This window comes from Danio rerio, chromosome 14 (genome assembly GCF_052040795.2).
Source record: "Danio rerio strain M-AB ecotype USA chromosome 14, GRCz13ab, whole genome shotgun sequence".
In the NCBI taxonomy this organism is placed as follows: Eukaryota; Metazoa; Chordata; class Actinopteri; order Cypriniformes; family Danionidae; genus Danio; species Danio rerio.
The window spans coordinates 36035422-36056629 of NC_141034.1; the positions used below are offsets into that span (position 1 = coordinate 36035422).

The following is a 21208-nucleotide window of genomic DNA, read 5'->3' on the forward strand; positions in this document are numbered from 1 at the left end:
CATTTTGTATTACAAACATGCTCTGTTTTAAAAACTCTTTCTTGAGGTTTAGAGAATCACAGAGAATAGGGTATATGCAGACATATGCAGAAGCACTTTTTATTTTCTAGTAACCTGGGTCAATGATTTTCCCTGCCTGATTGATATACAAAATAAAGTGGGTATCAGAATGCACAAAAAGCACTGCATTTAAGTTTGCCCGCCATTTCTTTAAAATATGAAAAATTATTTTATTTATTTTCTTTTTTTTTTTACAATATTTTTTGGGGGGTTTTACCTTTAATGAATAGGAACAGCAAAGCATGGGCAGCAGAGAGAGGGGATGGATCGGCATAGGACCATGTGGCAAGAATCGAACTAAGGACACTGTAAGCACCAGAGTGCATGTGTTGACTCACTAACCACTACACTGGCGCCGACTACCCAGTATAATCAATGGAGTTTCTGTGCTAGTGTGCTGAATCTGATGGGTGCATGCATGGAAGCGGCTTTTCATTTAGTTTTATGCTTGAACAACTAAATGAATGTTAATTACAGGGGGCAACATGGAGGCACAGTGAGTAGCACAATCGCCTTATAGCAAGAAGGTCTCTGGTTTAAGTCTTGGCTGGGTCAGTTGGCATTTCTGTGTAGAGTTTGCATGTTCTCATGCACATTTCAACATCAGTGCTGTAAAATGAAAAGTTTAAATTGAAAAAAAAAAGTCTAATTAACTGTTCACTGAAAGATTATTGGTATGGGAAGAAATATCAGCTTGTCATATACCTTATTGGTACAAATCTTTTAATCCCAGTTTCTTTGCAAATGCTGTTTTGTAGACATGTTAATTCATGTTAATAAAGAGGCATGTTAATATGCTTCTGGCAACCTATTCAGTGAGAATTTTGGTGGGCCTTAAAATCACAGAGATGTGTTTCGTATTAAAAAGAGACTTGTGTTTATATCACTCCAAAATAACTGTAGACACATTGTACAAACAAAAAAGCTCTGTCCAAACAGCTTTCAAAAGTTACATTTTTTACTATAGGTGCTCTTTAAATGGTTTTGTTTATGGCTTTAGATACAATTCCCTAGTTACGTACTGTTAATACTGCATAAACATTAAATTGTTACGAATTGTAATGACATTTCTAACTTTCCAACTTTTCAAGATTTCAAGCACATACTTAATATTGGTCTTTATTTTAATAAAACAATTAAGTATATTAAGTAAGTTATTAGTTTTTTTAAATGTCACATTTTCCCAAGTATGTTTTACATTTCAACTTAGCTTACAAAATACAAATTATATATCTATATATCTTAACATAAAAATATAAACAAACAAACAAATAAATAAACAAACAAATGAATAAACAAAAAAACTTGTTTGCAATATTATAATCAATAAGCTGGTAAGGATGATTGTGTAGTTCTAGTGTACACTATATGGGTGAGTGCACCAGGAACTTTGTTATAAACACTTCTATGTTTCTGTTTGATAGTGCTTTTATATTTTTATACTTTGTACTTGTCATACTGCCACATTCACTACATATTTAAAGTCTTTAAATATTTTATATTTATTTTTGATTGCATTAATGTTTCTACAAAATTTAGATTCTTACTGTTCTTATTTTTTTATTGTTCTTATTATTCTAAAGTCACGATTGGTTATGCAAGCATTTTATTGCATATTTGATTACAACTCTCAGTTATTCATGCTATTCACAGGCATATTTTTTACGAATGAAATTAATATAATTCTATTTCGTAATAGATTTGTATCAGTTGATTTGCATGCTTTTTTGCCCGCCTATTGATAGAAAAAGCAGAATAAGCGGCAGCACATGGTAAATCCAGCTGTTCCGTGCATCAATAAATAATGATGTAGATGTAGAGGGGGAGCCTCGAGTGGGCGGGGTTACCAACACAGTAAGGAAGTGATACTGATACAAATCTTTTTCGAGTCAGGAGAGGCTGAGTGCTCGTTGGCTTGTTGACTTTCTGTGTCCGGTTAGTTGTATGGTTTGCTCCAGCAGGGTAAACCGATAACCTAGCAGGTCGCTGCTTTAAAAAATGAAGTCTCTTAAACCACACTGTATATTTTTGTTGAGTTTAACTATAGTCAACTCGAGCTTTGCATTCTACCTTCCGGGTTTGGCACCAGTCAATTTTTGCAAGAAGAGCTCGACTGGAGATGCAGAGGAATGTCAGGTGAGATAAACTGGTGTTTAGCTATACTTGCTATTATTTTATCACCACGTACACATATTTGGCGCATAACACACAGTCATTTATGTTAAATTGCAAATTCCTGTTCAGAATGAGAACACATAATAAGTATTCATTATGTCATCAAAACGAATGGCTGATATATAATAATAGTCATGATTTCCACAGCATGAGATACAGCTGTTTGTGAATAGACTGGACTCTGTGGAATCAGTCCTGCCTTATGAATATGATGCGTAAGTATGCTTGAACTTTACAGTCTTAAGATTGGCCATATCTATATTAATTTGTATATAAGGTCTGACAAATGGAAACATCTTCCTTTAGGTTTGATTTCTGTAAAGACACAAATGAAAGAAGGCCCACAGAAAATCTTGGGCAGGTGTTATTTGGAGAAAGAATCGAGACATCCCCCTACAAGGTAAGACTTTATTTGTATTCGTTGTATTTCACCTTGCTTGTAAAAGTGACATTTGGAAGACAATAGTGGTCTCCGAGAGCTGGAATCTTGTTTTTCAAGTTTTACTAGATGTGATTGTAACTGACATACACATTTTCCGTTTTGTGTCACTCGTTTTAATGATTATATCATCATATTTAGAGAATGTGTACATAGACATTACTGTTAGTTTAGTTTAAGTAATTGTTTTTAAACATAATGTCAGACATATAGTTTTTACAACATTTAATGTCTCTTCTTGTGATGAACGAATCAATCAAATTCTGAACTATAAATTTTCCTCCTAGTTTTTGTTTATGAATGACTTGACATGCCAGAAGGTTTGCACAAAATCATATAACACAACTTCAGCAGTGGAAAGGTTAAAGTTGGACTTTCTAAAGAGAGGGATGGACCTGAACTACCAGCACCACTGGTAAGTCTAGATGGCGTTGTTGCCTACAGGCATGATAGCAGTTGTATGAAAGTCATGTCATTCTTATTGTCTAGCAGTTTCTTGCGTAACCAAAAGAGCCTAAAACCTATTTAGACAGACAATACCTTTCATACAATACTTCTGTAACTGTAGGGTTTGGCATGTGTTGTACAGTAACAGATTCACTGATATGGTCTATACCTTAACACTTCTCCAGGATTGTTGACAACATGCCCGTAACGTGGTGTTATATTGTGGAGGGTGATCAGAAAATCTGCAACCCAGGATTTCCTATTGGATGTCTAGTAAACCAGGAAGGAACGCCAAAGGATGCATGTGTTATCAATGTGAGAGACACTGTTTATCACCACTTGAGTTATGAGCTGGGATTGTGTGACCAGATAAAACAAATGAAATGTCATTAAAATTATATTTAATGTGATGAATCAAATATTTATTTGGTAAATAATCTAATAATTAAGTTGTTTGAATTAATTGCTGATTAATGAAGATATTTTTTATTTGTGATGATACATGAGATTAATCATTTAAAGCTGCTTAATCTTCATTAGAGATGCACTAATGTCGTGCTTAGTATCGAGTGATTGAAGCAAGTTTTCACTGTTTCCTATCTATCGAATAAGTGTGAGAAAATGGATTGAATTCATGTAGTGTTGAAAATATCTCTTGTGTGATATTACTATGAATTAATTGATGATGACGACAACATTTTTAAGCTTTGCACTGGTACAAATTTTCCACAAAAAATGGAACTTAAACTACTAATGAATTACTGAAACACTTAATTGAACACAAATAATCTGATTATGCTTCTTAAAGTTCGATATAATGGAATACAATTAATTCAAAGCTAAAATTGGTGTTCAATCAATGTTAATTGACTGTAAATCAGTGCTTGACTGAGACCATATACTCTGATAGAGCTTTGCTAAATTAAGCTGCGGTCACACTAGAGTTTGAGCTTGCGAAATTCTGTAGTATGGCGCTGCGAAAGGGGGTGGGATTAAACAAGATTATTAGACATTTAAAAAAGCCAGCAATTGATCCATATTTTACTTTTCTGTCCAGAGAGGTCATGTTTTGATCTTCGATTGGCCTCACGCAGTCTAGTGATGCAATTTTGGAGGTTAGAGTTCCCCAAGCTTGAACTTTGCAATGCAGCAAACTGCGAAACTTGACACACGAGCTTGCGTTTCCAGACACACGCAGTCGCGTGCATATGAATGGAAGTCTATGGGCAGAAAAGTCCAGTGTGACCACAGTTTTAAAGAGTTCCTGTGTGATATTGTATTGTAAATTAAATTGTTAAACATAAGTGAAGTCATTAAACATTTAAGGGATAGTTCACCCAAAAATGAACATTTTCTTATCATTGGCTCATACTTAACCTTTTCTAAATGAGTTTCCTTCTACTGATGAACACAGAAAAATACATTTTGAAGAATGTTGGAAACCAGTAGCTATTGACATCCTGAGTAGGAACAAAAAATACAATAAAAAATACTATGAAAGTCAATGACTGGTGATTGCCAACGTTCTTCAAAACATTCTCTTTTGTTTTCAACAAAAGAAATAAACTAAAACAGGTTTGAAAAAAGAGGAGGGCAAGTACATTGACAAAATTGACATTTTTAGGTAAACTATTCTTTTGACCATAGGTCTCAAACTCGATTCCTGGTGGGCTGCAGCTCTGCACAATTTTGCTCCAACCCTAATCAAACACAGTTGATTCAACTAATCAAGTTGTTCAAAAATACTTGAGACTATTAAGCAGGTGTGATTAGAGGTGGTTGGAGATAAACTGTGCATAGTTGCGGCCCTCCCGGAACTGAGTTTAAAAATGTTGCCTTTGACAATGTAAATTGACACAATGTTAATATTTAGTTGATTAAAAAAAATTACTATAATGGTAACCAAAAGATAAGCATGTGAGGTAGAGAGCAGCTTTTTAATGCTAGCTCCTGATGTCTTTCTGCTCCTTTAGGCTGATTTCAACAAGAAGAATACGTTTTATGTTTTCAACCACGTGGACATCAATATAGTTTACCACAGTGGAGATGAAACGACTGGGATGGCTGCTCGACTTGTGGGAGCTACACTGGAACCTAGGAGGTGGGATTTTTGAATAGCATTCTGTAACTACCTGAAATTTAAGTAGTATCCTACAGAGCTAATGTGAAGTCTGTCTTCACCTATTGTGACCAGTTTCATCAAGCATCCTTTTTTATTTGACTATAATTGAAACTTAATGATACCGGTTTTTCATTACACATTAAGAAGAAACCTCAGTAAATATTTAACCAAATGTACACAGGTGAAAAATTCAGAGTTATCCATTTATGCATATGAGCAATATCTCACGAGTAGCAGTGCGATATGGCTGTATATCGGCATGAAATGCCATCAGCCTACCGAGGTTTTCCAGTATTTCTCTGTTGCAGTCAGGATTTCACAATAATTATCCCCCAAAAAGCCAAAGCAAACACTACCAGATTACTACGGTTAAAATACAGCACTACAATACAAAAGAGCGAGAGAGAGATTTAGAATATCACTTACCTGGTTTATAATGAATTTTTTCATCTTTAGTTTGAAGCTTGCGCTGAGGAAATTGTTTTTCTCTGCTAAAGAATTATTATGCGGTCTTTGTTGCCTTCTTGTGGCAGATCGTCAACCTTTTTTGCTTTGCTCAATAGCAATAAGTTGGCCGCCGTTGCGCAAAATCTATGAAATTATGAATATTTAAAATAGGCATAATTCCTGTAAATAAACTGCATGGTTGCAATCTAAACAACTACATTCTCGCTTAAAAAAGCCTCTAAAAGTACATTATGTTGTCCAACAGCTGCAATATTTGTCAAACTGTAGTGAGATTAATAATCTGCCTGTCACTATGTGGGAGGAGTAATACACAAGAATGAAGAGGCTGTACAAGTTCTAAGATTGAAGATTATCGCAAGCATATCAGCTAATCAGATTCGAGAACCAGACAGAACTGTTCTATATACTGGTGAGGATGCTTTCTTATTTAACTTTAATTGCAACTTCATTCTACTGTTTTTCCACCACACATTAGTAAGAAAGCTAATGCTCATAGATGAAAACTTTAGTTATCTCCTCTCCAGTATATGCACTGTAAAACCCAATAATCTAAGGTAACTCAAATCATTTGAGGAAATAGATTGCAACAAACCCTTTAAGTTCAAAAACTAATCCTAATGAGTACTGTAAACTTAATCTATTTGAATAAATGAAACAATTTGAGCACTGTAAAACCCAATAAGTTAAGACAGCTCAAACCGTTTTAAGGAAAGCGATTACTACAGACCATATAAGTTTAAAAAATAATCTATATACTGGGAACTTACTCCATTTAAGTTGAAGTCATGAGGTATTTAACTCATTACCTTCAACACTGAGTTCAAAACTGTTTTCAAATGAGTAGAACCTTCAGTAGATTTTGCGTTAACCACACTTATTTCATTTGATAAAGTTGACTGTTGGTTTTTACACTGTGTGTGTGTGTGTGTGTGTGTGTGTGTGTGTGTTTAAGAATCTATTTTTGTCTTAGAACAATATTTCAATTTGTGTGTTGTATATGTTTGACAAATGTAATATTTTGTTGTGTCTTAAATAGCATCATGCATAGTGATCATGAAAAACCATCATGTGAAGGCCCTCCCATGGAAATACCATACGAATTCAACAGTAATTTCAAAATGACTTACACTTACTCTGTTACATTTACAGTAAGTTTGTTTATAGAATCGATTAAATTGCAATTTTTGTTGTTGTTGTTGTTGTTGTTGATCCAATGTACAACAGAGTTTTAAAAGAGTCGTTGTCATCTTTTTTAGCAAAATAATGCCATTAGATGGGCATCTCGATGGGATTACATTTTGGTTTCCATGCCTCACACCAATATCCAATGGTTCAGGTAAGAACACACTGCTTAACCAAACAATAAAATCATAAATTAGAAGGCTTCTTCATTGTAAATTAATAATTGATCTTCAATTTGTTGCTTTCAGCATCTCAAATTCTTTGGTTATTGTACTATTCCTGTCTGGCATGGTGGCCATGATCATGCTCAGGACATTGCACAAGGATATTGCCCGGTACAACCAGCTTGATCAGGTATCTTAAATTCACATTGTTTTCATTCCTGCTTTAATCTAGATAATAGAAGTGAATGACCTTTAAGGCTAACGTCACAAAACAATCCCTTTTGTCAACAGATCTGACACTCCCACATAACTACAAAAACGTTAAAGCAAACTTCCAATTAATATCTTATGTTTGGTTTGAGATGATAATTCCCTGTGTCATGTAGATCCTAAACAAGACAAACAGACAATCCTGCTCATACAGAAGTTTTAGTGTGTTAATATTTTCCTCATTTTATAATCATAAGAATACCTCTAGTCAATTAATCCTCTGTTGTGACATTCACAGGCAGACTGGGTTAAGATCCCTCCAGGTGCAAACGTTACCTATGTAAGCTTATTATAGCTTATGCTGTCACTGGTGATTATTATTTGGTGATTGTTTGGCTTCTGGGAATTTCCTTTTGTATGGTAAAAACTGTAATTTTACATTGGCACCCTCACTAATCAAATAACAAAAATAAGGAACCTGGTTTCCAATGAAAACATAATGCATACATGAGATACTCCACCAAGTGTTTGCAGAATTAAATGACTTTGTTTGACAACTTTTATCTGATGACAGTCTTGTAAGCTCATGCCGAGATATGTTACATCTTTGGCAGGAGGAAGCCCAAGAGGAGTCAGGCTGGAAACAGGTTCATGGTGACGTGTTTAGGGCACCTAGGATGGGTATGCTGCTGTCTGTCTTTCTCGGACAGGGCACTCAGATCTTCACTATGACCTTCATCACCCTTTGTAAGTGCAAGAGTTAGTTCACTCTAAAATGTAAATCCTTTATTTTCCTATTAATGCTAATTACAGCGCTTTACATATCTAAGTACAGCCCTTACAAATCTATCTTTTAAATTCATATTTTTAATAGGAAGCTGTACAATATTATATTTGTGCATATACATTAGATCAGTCAGTACTGAGGTAAAATCTGGAGATTATCTAACAAAACAACTTAAGATAACAGTCCAAAACTAGTACGTCCAAATTTATATGTTATAGGAAAACATGAAATTTAAAAACTAAGAAAAATCAAGAGGAGGAACTAAATTGAAAAACTGTAGTTGAAGTATTGTAGTTTGTAATTTATTTATTTTTGCTATATTTTAGTGCAGTTTTATTATTTATCGATTTCTAAATATGCTCGGCTATTATTTTAATAAATAAATCTGTTTAATAAATCTGTTTGGTTTAAATGCACCAAAATACATTGCCTATATTCACTGAGAAATTGATAAAAATATTTGCCTGCAAAATGGGGTGAACTCAATTGAGCTGAGCACTGTATCCTTTAAATAATCAGCCTCATGTCATTACAACCCCATAAGAAATTTGTTCATCTTCAAACAGCCAAGATGTTTTCAATGAAATCTATGAGATTCCTGGCCTTCCACTGAAAATTGATTCATCCAAACCTCTGCTTCAAAATATTCATTAGGAGGTTAAAACTTCAAATTTGAATGTGGTAAATGATAAAGTGAATACTGTAAAGATCCTTGCGTTTTGAAAATAGAATTGAATACATTTAGTCGATCTCCGACTCTGGTGGGAGCACTTTTAGCTTAGCTTAGCATAGATAATTGAATTAGATCAGTAGGATCTCACTCAAAAATAATAGAAGACTTTCAATAATTTTCCTGTTTAAAGCTTGTTAATTTTGTAGTCTACTGTAGTTTATGTAGTGCTGATTTGCAGAATTTGGCTAACATAAATTTTGCTATTGTTAGAAGCTTTTTTAACTCATACAATGCACAGCATATATAAACACACCCCTCACAAATCTTTTAAATTAATATTTTATATAGTAAGCTATGCAATATTATATTTGTGCATATACATTAGAATTAATGTATTTAAAATCAGTACTAAAGCAAAATCTAACAAAATAAATTACGATAATGGTTCAAAAACTAGTATACCCAAATTTACATATTATTGAAAAATATTAAATACAAATTTAAAAAAGAGGAAAAATCAAGAGAAGCTAAAAAATTGAAAAAATGTAGTTGAAATTTTGTAATTATTTTTTGCAATATTTTGCTTGAATTTAATTGTTTTATCTTTCAATTTCTAAATATGTTTGGTGACTAAAATATATTTTTATTAAATATATCTGTTTAATAAATCTGTTTTGTTTAAATGCACAAAAATACAATGCCTATATTCACTGAGAAATGGATAAAAATATTCATTTTCAAAATGGGGTGCACTCAGTTATCGAGTTTTATGTATACTTTGTTATTGAGAGGAAAATACACAGCACATATTTAGATTTATTTCCAAAAGCACCGCAGGCAGCATTGAAATGTTCACTCACCATTTAAAACTGCTCTCTTAATTTAGACACTTTAAAAAAAGTTGAAAAGTCTGTAATGTTGTAAATCAACACAAATGCTGATCCTGCTTTTTTTTTTGCAGTTTTGGCCTGTCTGGGGTTCCTGTCTCCAGCCAACAGAGGGGCTCTCATGACCTGTGCAGTGGTACTATGGGTTCTTCTTGGCACACCTGCTGGATATGTTTCTTCCAGACTCTATAAGAGTAAGAATATATTGCAAGGAAAAATTATTTTAATCATTTCTAAGGTGTTTATTTATTTATTTGTTTAATTAATTAATTCCCTGAATATTTAGTCAGGGAAAATAACCAATAAACGGATAGTTCACCCAAAAATGTAAATTTACACACTTTATTTTATAAATGGTTTCAAACCTTTATGGGTTTCTTTTTTTGTTTCAACACAAAAGATGTTTTTATTTTAAAGAAAACTGAAAACAGGTAACCATTGATGTACATATTAGTAAAAACAAATACTATGGACATCAATGATTACTGGATTGGAACAAGTGAAGGGTGAGTAAATGATGACAGAAGATTCATTTTTGGGGGAGCTGTCATTTGAAATATCGTCACTTTAGAAATGTAAGGTTCTATCTGACATTTTTGTCAAAATTGATATTCTTATTAAATGACAACTTATTTACATTATGTGATTTTTTTTTTAAAATAAGTTGATTACGTTTTAAGACCTTTTATTTAAAAAAAAAAAAAAGCAAAAAAATCTATTTATCTACATAGTCATCAGGATCAGCTTTTTTTTTGTGATTTTGCCGGATTGCTCCGATGACAGCGGGAAAGACCAGAAAGAAACACAAAATCAGAGTCTATTTAATAATCCCACATCACACAAAATTGAAAAGAAACCTGAAACTGAAAAGATGTGTGTAAATGTGATGATTTAAAGCATTTTTTGACATTGAGACGAAATGTTAAATATTTACAATTTACATTGTTGAAAAAGAAACAGTAATTAGAAAAATGTAATATATTAATTGTAAAATATATAATTTTTGTGTATTTATATATGTATATAACATTTTTCAGTGTTTATTATAGCTCGTTTGCTCAATGTCTGTTTTCTTTGATATTAAGCCTTAAAGAGCAAATACTTAATTTAATTCATCGGACATATAATTCAAGAAATATAATTCACTAGTTCATATAAAGCATATCATTCAATAAATGTTACCTTATTAATTACATACATTTCACAGCTCAACTGGATAAAATATTTAACACCGCTTTGTATGCTTAATTTGAACAAGAAAATATATTCATCCTAAAACATTAAATAAATGTTATAGAAAGCCAAAAATTTTACTTTCTCAAGCATCAACATATTGTTACAACACCAATTTCTATTTTTCGTGATTGTGTTTCTTGATTTAATGAATAATCTGCCAGACAGAACCTTATAATTTCAAGTAGAAAATGACCTTTTTAGAATTATAAGGTTCTATGTGCATTTGTCCTGTTTGTTTTACCCCAGTTTGTGTAAGAGAACTTTAATGATTTGCATTTAAAGTACATTTAGGGTCTCTGTAATGTTAATGTATGAAAGAGAACTATTACACACACATTGCTTGCTTTATGGAATGCAAAAAACTTTGAAGCTCAATATCTCAAAATCATTCAGAATGCAGATATAACCTTATAATTCCAAGGTGTGGAAATGCTAAATAGTAATAAACTGTCATTTCAACTGCTGCTTTATCCAATCAATTTCTTTTGTTTACTCAGCTTTTGGTGGTGAAAAATGGAAAACCAATGTACTTCTCACCGCATTTTTGTGTCCGGGGTATGTTGAAAACTTTCTTCACCGGAAACAAGAGTAAACCTGACAACAGAAAGAAAATGTTGTATGCCAGTATGTGGTTTGAAAGATATGTCTCCTTTTCTCTCTTTTTTTTTTTTGGCAGGATTGTGTTTGTGGATTTCTTTTTGATGAATCTCATCCTGTGGACTGAGGGCTCCTCTGCTGCTGTTCCTTTTGGTACACTTGTGGCTATTCTGGCGCTGTGGTTTGGCATCTCAGTTCCTCTCACTTTTGTGGGCGCATACTTTGGCTTCAAAAAACCAGTGAGCATCCCTTCATAAAGCAAACAATTGTTCTTAAGAGTTTTCATTGTTCCCGAATGCTGATTCAACACTTGTGGTTTCGATGCTATTTCATTTAATAATAGGCTCAGAGGATTTGATGCACCAGAATTTCTGTGTTTGTGTACACATAAATATGTCAGAATATCTCTTTGTATCAGCTGCTATTGCGCTTCCCATCTGTGTGAGCTTTTTCTTTTGGCACTTTGTCATGCACGATGATCTGAATGTGGGTGTGTTTTTATTTCCTTGTTTTAACAGGGCATCGAGCCACCAGTGCGAACAAACCAGATCCCACGCCAAATTCCTCAGCAGTCCTTCTTCACCAAGCCTGTGCCGGGCATCATCATGGGTGGCATCCTGCCCTTCGGCTGCATCTTCATCCAGCTCTTCTTCATCCTCAACAGCATTTGGTATCATTTGAAATTATGTCGTGCTTATACCAGATAGTCTGAGAGTAAATGTTTTGGCCCTAACTGTGTGTTCACATTTCTCTCTGCAGGTCTCATCAGATGTATTACATGTTTGGCTTTCTATTCTTGGTCTTCATCATCCTCGTCATTACCTGCTCTGAGGCCACTGTTCTGCTCTGCTACTTTCATTTATGTGCAGAGGTAAGACTGATTTTTGTCAGATGTGAAATTTTATATTTTTATAGCCTATTCTCAGTCCCAGAGCCCGCCTATTGGAAGTGGTTCTTTTTCCTCAAAGATTGGACATTTTTGCAGTTATTTGCCTTGTTTTCGATTAAATCATGAGGTTCAAATCCTGCATTTTATGGCCGGTTTCCACTGAGTGGTATGGTATGGGTTGGTACAGTCAATATCAAAGTACAGCTATACAGGTTGTTCACATATCATATGAGAAGCTGTACTCACAAAACAGATGCTTTATACACATAAATACTTGTGTATAAATATTTATTACTAACCTTTCTATGAACATGATTTGATTATAACTGCAGATCAATGATGAATGAATGCCAAATAGCCTACTGTAACGCTTGCGATTATATAAAATAAATAAATGGAACATATATGAACACATACAGACCCTTAAAGTCTCTGACATGTTACCAATTACAGAAAAACTGCACCCAGCATATATTTAGTCCTTATTTGGGTTCAAAAATGACATGCAACAAAAAGCCTACAGTCAGAGCAATCCTCTCTCTTTAATCTCCAACTTTAATCTTCATCAGCACGTTACCTTTTGTTAGAAAGTAATTTGGTCATTCCAAGTTCATAATAGTCCAAAAAGTGATGGTAATAGTTAACATGGCAGTTTGTTCATGTTTTGGGTTGCTGAAACAATCATTTGTTCCTTTGTTTTTTCCGGCTTCTCCTTTGTTTCTTCACTCTCAAGTTTGTCAGTTTCTGAAAGGATCGGGTGTTAGAAGCACCTCAGTAATTCCGCGCACATTATTATCATGAGCTCAAGAAGTTCGTTATTTCAAATATAGATGCACAGTGAACACACATGAGCTCTCTGGAGAAAGCGAAATTGCTCACGCTGTGAAAAGGGTACCCAAAAAGTGGTACGGTACAGTTAGCTTTTTTGCTACCTTTTGACAGTGGGAACGGCCATAAAAGCATACCGAAACGGGTCATTAGTGACATTTTAAGCACTGATCTTTGCTGGATTAGCTTGTCGGATGGTGATCATAACCACACTTTTTAGATGCAACGGAAATGTTTCCTACAATTTTGTCAAAGTGAATTGTCACAAAGTATTTATGAATGTCGACTGCTCCGGTTTCCCCCACAAGTCCAAAAACATTTGGTGTTGGTGTATTGGGTAAGCTAAATTGTCTATAGAGTATGTGTATAAATGAGTGTATATGGAGGTTTCCCAGTGATGGGTTGCAGCTGGAAGGGCATCCCCTACTTAAAACATATGCTGGATAAGTTGGTGGTTCATTCCGCTGTGGCAACCCCAGATTAATAAAGGGACTTAGCTGAAAAAGAAAATAAAGGAATGAATGAATGTTTATAAATGTTATTACAGTTTTATTAATCAGGGGTTGCCAAAGGTTTTTAGCCCGTGACCCCCAAAATAAGAATGCCAGTGGCTCGTGACCCTATATATCCTCTGAGGTTGTTATAAATAAATAAACCTTGCAAACAACAACGCACACTTACCAATAGCCCCTAGTCTATTCATTGTTAAATTTTGGAGAATGCCACTCGGAGACCATCCTTTATGTTCAGTTGTGGCCTGTACTTATTTTTGATGTACATGAGTGCAGTGAAGGTTCCAGAAACTTTAACCTGGTGCCTTACAATCAATGTGCTCTGTGTCTTTAATATAACATGATTGCCCCAGGGTTGCAAAAAAAGGCTGATGGCTTTTTATTTGCATGTTTTTTGAATGTAACTGTCAACTACTATTTTTCTTCTGTAGGTTGTGGATAAAATATAGTAATATATATTAGTTATAATAGTTTAATAAAATTAACTAGATTTATGGTAATTACCAGACTCCCACTTTTTAAAATACTAATTTATTATAATCTATTATTGAACAAAAACAATAAGGAGTTTGTTCAAATTAAAACCTGTGGCCTATAGGCAAATAACAAACTGGTCAGCTCATTTCCATTTGTCCATGTAAATAACTAAAATTAAATTTGTCTTCTTCTATCGGTTATTTTCACAATTTGTGATGGCATATTGTCAAAAATGGGACAAATGAGCTCTTATAGGGGTCAAATTCCAAAGTCATCTAGTGGACTTTTGTTGAGTCTACAGCATTGAAAATTTACCCAAAATGCATTTTGCTTTGTATCAAATGCATGTGCTTTTAATCTTTTTTAATCTTGAAGTCTTTTTCTTTGTATTTGACAGGACTATAATTGGTGGTGGCGATCATTCCTGACCAGTGGTTTTACAGCGGTGTATCTGTTTGTCTATGCGGTGCACTACTTCTTCTCAAAACTACAAATCATAGGGGCTGCGAGCACCATCCTCTACTTTGGGTACACCTTGATCATGGTGCTCATTTTCTTCGTTTTCACAGGTATGTGAAGGGTGGTATCGTTCCTTTAAGCTTTGTGAAACAAAAGTCGGGGACGGCCCTTGAAAATTGTAGAGCCTCAAAATGGGCCCCAGAAGTGTTGACATAATATTAAAAGAGTATCACCACTATAAACACAGCTAATATACTGAGGCACTATAATAAGCACACTACATTGTACGTTGTTGACAAAACATGTCCATGTCCAACAAGTTGAATATGAAGGAATAAGAAGCAGTGTACACTTTAGATGCTGCATTTTTGCTTACCATAAAGTAGGCTGACCATACATCCTGTTTTCCTGGACATGTCATCTTTCTGGCCAGGATTTCTAAAACTCCTTAAATGTTGGGGATTCAGCTTTTCCTTTGTTCAGTTGTCATTAATTGTATGTGTTTTTGGATTACTTTTTACCTTTCTCTTCAGTCATATACTTAGCTAACACTGGCCATTGCAGCTCTCAGTCAAGAGAGAGAGAAGCAGGGTGGCACATGGCTCCTGAATAGCGCAAAAATAAATAAATAAAACAGTGGATTTTACATTTTTTTTAACTTTTAACTTTAAAAAATTCAACAGATTTTTTAAGTGGATCAAAAAGTGCGTCTAAATTGTCCTATACAAGAATGAATTTTTAAGGCAACTTTGATAAAAGGATTTTATCACCTTCAAACTTGACTGTTGTAATCCTTGAGTAATGTGCATTGCAAACATGTTCAGGAGTGCATACAGCCCAAAGATGGTTTTTGTAACATCATTTTCTAACATTATTGCATTTGACTGCAAGTAGGTTAATGTAATGGAATAGACCTGCATAATTCTGATACATTGAGAATTGAGACATTGAGATTCATTCAGAATAGACAACTAAATATATCCATTTCCATTTTGAAAATGATTAATATAGGTAATATATTTTGGTGCATTTGAACAAAACAGATTTATTAAACACACACACACACACACACACACACACACACACACACACACACACACACACACACACACACACACACACACACACACACACACACACACACACACACACACACACACACACACACACACGTATACACATGTATACACATATATATATATATATATATATATATATATATATTATTAATGTTAATACATACTACAACATACAATTATTAAACAAATAAATATTTAATAAATAAGTATTTAACTATTTAACAAATTATATTTAATAAATGCCACCTTGATGAACACAATAATTTTCTTAAAAAAAACAATAAAAATCATCCCAAACTTTTGACAGCTATATATATTAAATATTTACTACCATAGTTTTTCCATTTACTATCACCCCCAATATTTTGATATTTGTTTTTAAATAGAAACAATAATTTTACAGAATGTGCACTTGGAAAGACTAAAGCTGTTTTGTACAGTTACTGTACATCACTGTTTCTCTGTCACTGACAGCCAGAAAGGAAATCTGGATCAAGGGTTTAAAGCCAAATCAGTATAATTTTAGCATTTTAAAAGCCTTTAACCAAATAATCATGCAGGTTTACACTTTAAAAGTATAACTAAGTGCCATTTAACATCACATCAAGTCTTGCTGGTGCAACTGGCCCCAAGTGAATATAGGAAAGCACCAATCAAAAGCTTCAGGATTTGTTTTCTGTCCCTGAAAGTCAGCAATTTTTTCATTGTAAAGTAGAAAGCAAACTTTTTTTTTTTTTTGTAGAAAGCAAATTATTTCCCGCTTTAACTGTATCTCAAATATTGTCTCAAATATTCATGATTTTGCTCATTTAGATGGTGTGGTGCATGTCCATGTTGGTCCTTTCATTTGGCGGGTGACCAGTTCTGGTTGGTTTGTTCTTGTACAGGTCATGCTGTGTTTAGGCTGAGGTTAATTGTGATGCTTATAAATATTCCTCACGCTTCATTGTTGTTGTTGAAAGATAGCAGCTCTCCCTACGGCCTTAATCAAATGTCTGTCGCTTCCCCTCATTGATATGCTGAGGTGGAGGTGGCGAGAAGTGGCCAGCTGTCTGCCAACCATAAACAGCTGTGAAGGTGATAGCATCTACACCCGCTTACTTATGCCCGCTTAGTCTTGCCAAATGGCAGGTAAATATCACTTCTAGCCTTGTAACAGGTTTTCCTCACACAGCATGAAGGAAAAAAAAGATTTACAACAGTTCCGATGAATGATTGACTTGGTAAAATAGGTCAGGCTCTTCAGCGACGTTTTGTCGAGACGGAGGTTTAATACTTGCACTTTTACAACAACAACCCAGTGCAATTTCAGCAATTCTCATGGTGGCATCTTTTTTTTACGAGTGGATATTAGACACAATCTATCTGTTGCCATGGATTCTACTAGATGCTTTAGGATCCCTGGCAATGGCTGTTATAGCAACATGAGGGGTGAAAATGTAAGGCATGAGCGAAACAAGCCTTGCTGGATCGCCATTACACTCTCAGTTGCACATCTTGATATAACAGTTGTTTCAGCCAAAACTAGCATGACTTTTGCTAGTGAAGTCTGAGTGAACTGAGATACAGTGAAAGCATTTGTGTGTGTGTGTGTAGAAGGTGAGGGGGAGGCTGAGAAGCGTGTGTATATAAATGCATCTCAAAATAGATTCAGAGCTAAAGATTTCAATCAGACCTATTGTTGATTGGTTGTCACTGCCGCCCCAACGATGATTAAATTTAATGCTGTGCTTCGTTGCACACAGTTCAGTTTAGCTCGGTCAGATAATTCCCTTCATTTAAATGGCTCTATTAATAGATGGCTATCTTACAAAATGCCAACCAAATGTGATTTCAAGAAAAGTACTGTTTCGTAATCTGTTCACCGGCAGTTAGTCAAGTACATTTTGTGACATATAGTTGGAATCAAAATTATTAGCGCCCCCCCCCCTCCCCCCCCCCCTCCCCCACTTTGAATCTTTTTTTTTTTCTTTTTTTTAAATATTTCCCAAATGATGTTTAACAGGGCAAGAAAATGTTCACAGTATGTCTGATAAAATTTTGTCTTCCAGAGAAAATCTTTTTTTATTTCGGCTAGAATAAAAGCAGATTTAAAAAAAAAAAAAAAAAAAAAACATTTTAAGGTTAAAATTATTAGCCCCTTTTAGCTACATTTTTTTCGACTGTCTTCTGAACAAACCATCGTTATACTATTATTTGCCTAATTACCCTAACCTGACTAGTTAACCTAATTAACCTAGTTAAGCCTTTAAATGTAATTTTAAGCTAAATAATAGTGTGTTGAAAGTCATCATGGCAAAGATAAAATAAATCAGAAATTAGAGATGAGTTATAAAAACTATTATGTTTAGACGTGTTGAAAAAAATCCTCTCTCTGTTAAACAGAAATTGGGAAAAAATAAACAGGGGGGCTAATAATTAAGGAGGGCTAAGAATTCTGACATCAACTGTATGTACTAAAAAAGGTGGTTTTGTTGGCCGGTCCACTGGTTATCATATTTTTTGTATTAATTCTCACACATTTTTTCTTTTATTTAGGTACTATAGGCTTCTTTGCCTGCTTCTTCTTTGTAAATAAAATCTACAGTGTGCTGAAAGTGGACTAATGGAGGGACGTTTGGAGAACACAACATCGTCTTGTTACAGATGGACTTCATGTGGAAGTCTGAAGATACATTTGAGGAAAGGGAGAAGTCGACGGCAGTCTTCTTCCCTCTCCTCTTCTCTGTATGTATCAGCTGTAATTCCCTGCAGTAGGTGTGCGTGTGAACTCCAAAGACCTTTTCAGTGCTTTACTTGCCTCACATTGGCTTACTTTATTTCCAGATAAAACTTGAGCGCATATCTTATGTATAAAGTGCATTTATATTGACCTAATTGTATCTCTTTCTTACTTTGTTTTAGAAATCGTTTCAATATTTAATTCATCTATTCCTGTTCATCTTTTGTTTGTCTCGTTTTCTTTTTAAGCTGGGGTGCAAGTTTTAGGTTGTGTGAGCACTAAAGTGTTTTTAGTGAGCTTAAACACACCCTGGCTATTCTGAAGGCAAGTGTCTATAGGCACTTTAGTAGCTTTTTCTTTTAGCATTAGTTGCTATGACATAATCTTACATGGACTTATTTTAAGACTCAAGGCAAAAATGTCTGGAGGACTCTTTTTGCAGCTTTCATTGGCCAAAGACTTCCCTGAGTCCACGTTACTGATAAATCAACCAATTACAATTTTGTAATGAGTCATGATAGGGTCATAACAATGTAGCAAACACATTCTTTTGAAAACGCAGCTATTAGATGATTATGATAAGTACTAATAAGCATAGTTGTAAACGCAAAGATTTTCTTCTTCCATATAAAAGGTTTTGCCATGTGATGGGTTTGTACCCACACACACACACGTCTACTGGGAATTCTACAGAATTCGTCCACAAAATGGGTTATATGCACAGCTAGGGTTTTTCAGCCAAAGGTAAACTTATGGTTAAAGGTTTCTGTGACTAAATTAAATTTTATAAGGTTTCTTTTACAGCATCAACATCGTAATGTAATTAATACACAGTTAAATAAACTTAAGCATTTATTTAGTTGTTTAAGTGTAAAGTAAGCAGACAGACCATGTAACCACCAGAACCAGCACGCTAGCACAGAAACTCCTTTCAAAATACTGAGGTAAAATAAATGTTCATATTTTAAAGGGATGGCAGGGAGAAATGTAATTGAATGCAGTGCTTTTTGTCCGGTCTGAGACTCGCTTTATATCAAATATCTATTAGGCAGTGAAGATCACAGATTTTTAAAGAAAACGGATCTTAAACGTGGCAATTTTGAAATAAAAAGACAGTTCACCGGAAGCCATCGGGCTGGCTGGCTAAAAAGTTGAAGTCTGTGTGCATATACCCTCATTGACAACTTTGAAACTCAAAAGTGTTTACCATTTTGTGTGCCATATATGTCAGTAGTTCAGTCAGTGGTCTATGAAGGTGAGTGTTTTGAAATGCTCATCAGATTAGAGTTTATGAATTTGATGACCACAAATGATGCCCACAATGGCAGCATATTAATCATTCGATTCTCTGTAAATCTTATTTGTTGCTTTTATTTTTCTTTCTAAAATATGATGATGTGGAATGGTTTAGCTTTAAATGTTGTCAATATAGAATGGCCAGGCAATCTCTTGCTAACCAGGGAACAAATTAAACAAGTTCATTATGTCATTTGTAATCAGTAACAGACCATTATGAAGGATAACAAGTCTTTATTGGCTGTGAAATTTCACCCAAAAATGTGTTTATATTTAGTGCAGCTTTTTCAAAATTTGTTTTTGAAATCCAGAATTTCACAAAATCCACACACAGACTTCATTCAAAATCATAGCACTGACTTACAAAAGCTGCTTGGTTTGAGTTATCACTGTGTTCTATGATATATTTATTTTTGACAATGCTTTCATTGTCTATCAATTTCGTTTCATCTTAAGTTGCTCATTTGGCCTTTAAATGAGCTTTTTCCCAGCAAAATCAGAAATGCTCTCCACACTTACTGTGTACATGTTCATGTATAATTGCTGTATTGATGATAGAAAACTGCATGCTTTTTAGCCTGTGAGATTTGGCTAATGTGAGCGCACCTTTAGGCATGTAAAACCACACCAAAGTATATTGGTGGATATCAATAATAATCGTTACTATGCCATTGACAGCATATCACTACTTTATTCCATGTGTTAATCATTTTATCTCACTGAGGAATTGTTTTTTATGGAGTGAAGGAAATTGGTTTATGAAGCACATTTTTACTATGTTTTTTTATACAATAATATCTAAATAATGGGGTAGAGATTTTGTACTTTGTAAGTTATTTAAATGTCACAACTTAAAAAACACACACATGCTTGCACATTTTTGTTCTCAATCATTTTAATTTAAAACTCACAGAATGTACTGAGCTTCATCAGGACATATGAGGTATACATAAACATTCTTCACCATGTTGTAATGAAGGAAAAAAAAATAATAAAGCACAAAGTACATCATTACAAAAATGTCTACTTCTAAACTCTTGTTTTTTAAATATAAAACAGTCAGCTATAGTAAACATATGATGACTTGTTTGCGGTTCTGTTTGTGAAAGTCTGATTGTTGCTGCAGACATCAATGGAAACTGACATACAGTTGATATTTTCTGTAATTTGTATTGCTGCACTTTCAAAATAATACTTTGCTGTAGCAGAAGGAATTGCGGCTTTGATACACAGTTGACTTCTGAATAACCCAGGAATTAATAACGAAGCACCAGCTGTACCATTTTGTGCAGGGTCAAGCTAAGTGCATGGTCAATAACAAAGTGCTTCATCATTCGTGAAGTCATCGTTTAATCCCGCATCAAGTCAGCGGTTATATAATATATTGGCAGTGCCAGGGGATCGAACAACTTATACCAAACAGACACAAAGTACAATTTATCGAGGGAGGCACTCTTAAAGAGAGCTGACTCTCAACACTGGTCAAGAGGTACATCATC

The 21208-nt window shown here is 34.3% G+C and overlaps 1 protein-coding gene across 10 annotated transcripts; it reads left to right on the plus strand.

Moving 5' to 3' along the window:
- The first annotated feature begins 1930 nt into the window (after nucleotides 1-1930).
- Nucleotides 1931-20784, plus strand: tm9sf5 (transmembrane 9 superfamily protein member 5). 10 transcript variants are annotated; one of them, NM_001423226.3, is given in 19 exon segments: nucleotides 1931-2196; nucleotides 2383-2450; nucleotides 2542-2635; nucleotides 2962-3089; nucleotides 3307-3436; nucleotides 5095-5222; nucleotides 6748-6859; nucleotides 6968-7047; nucleotides 7142-7247; nucleotides 7566-7607; nucleotides 7882-8014; nucleotides 9689-9808; nucleotides 11348-11405; nucleotides 11527-11686; nucleotides 11966-12117; nucleotides 12207-12318; nucleotides 14551-14722; nucleotides 18230-20032; nucleotides 20089-20784. In NM_001423226.3, coding segments are annotated over 18 exon segments (2001 nt in total). In that variant the 5' UTR covers nucleotides 1931-2058; the 3' UTR covers nucleotides 18298-20032; nucleotides 20089-20784.
- The last annotated feature ends 424 nt before the right edge of the window (nucleotides 20785-21208 follow it).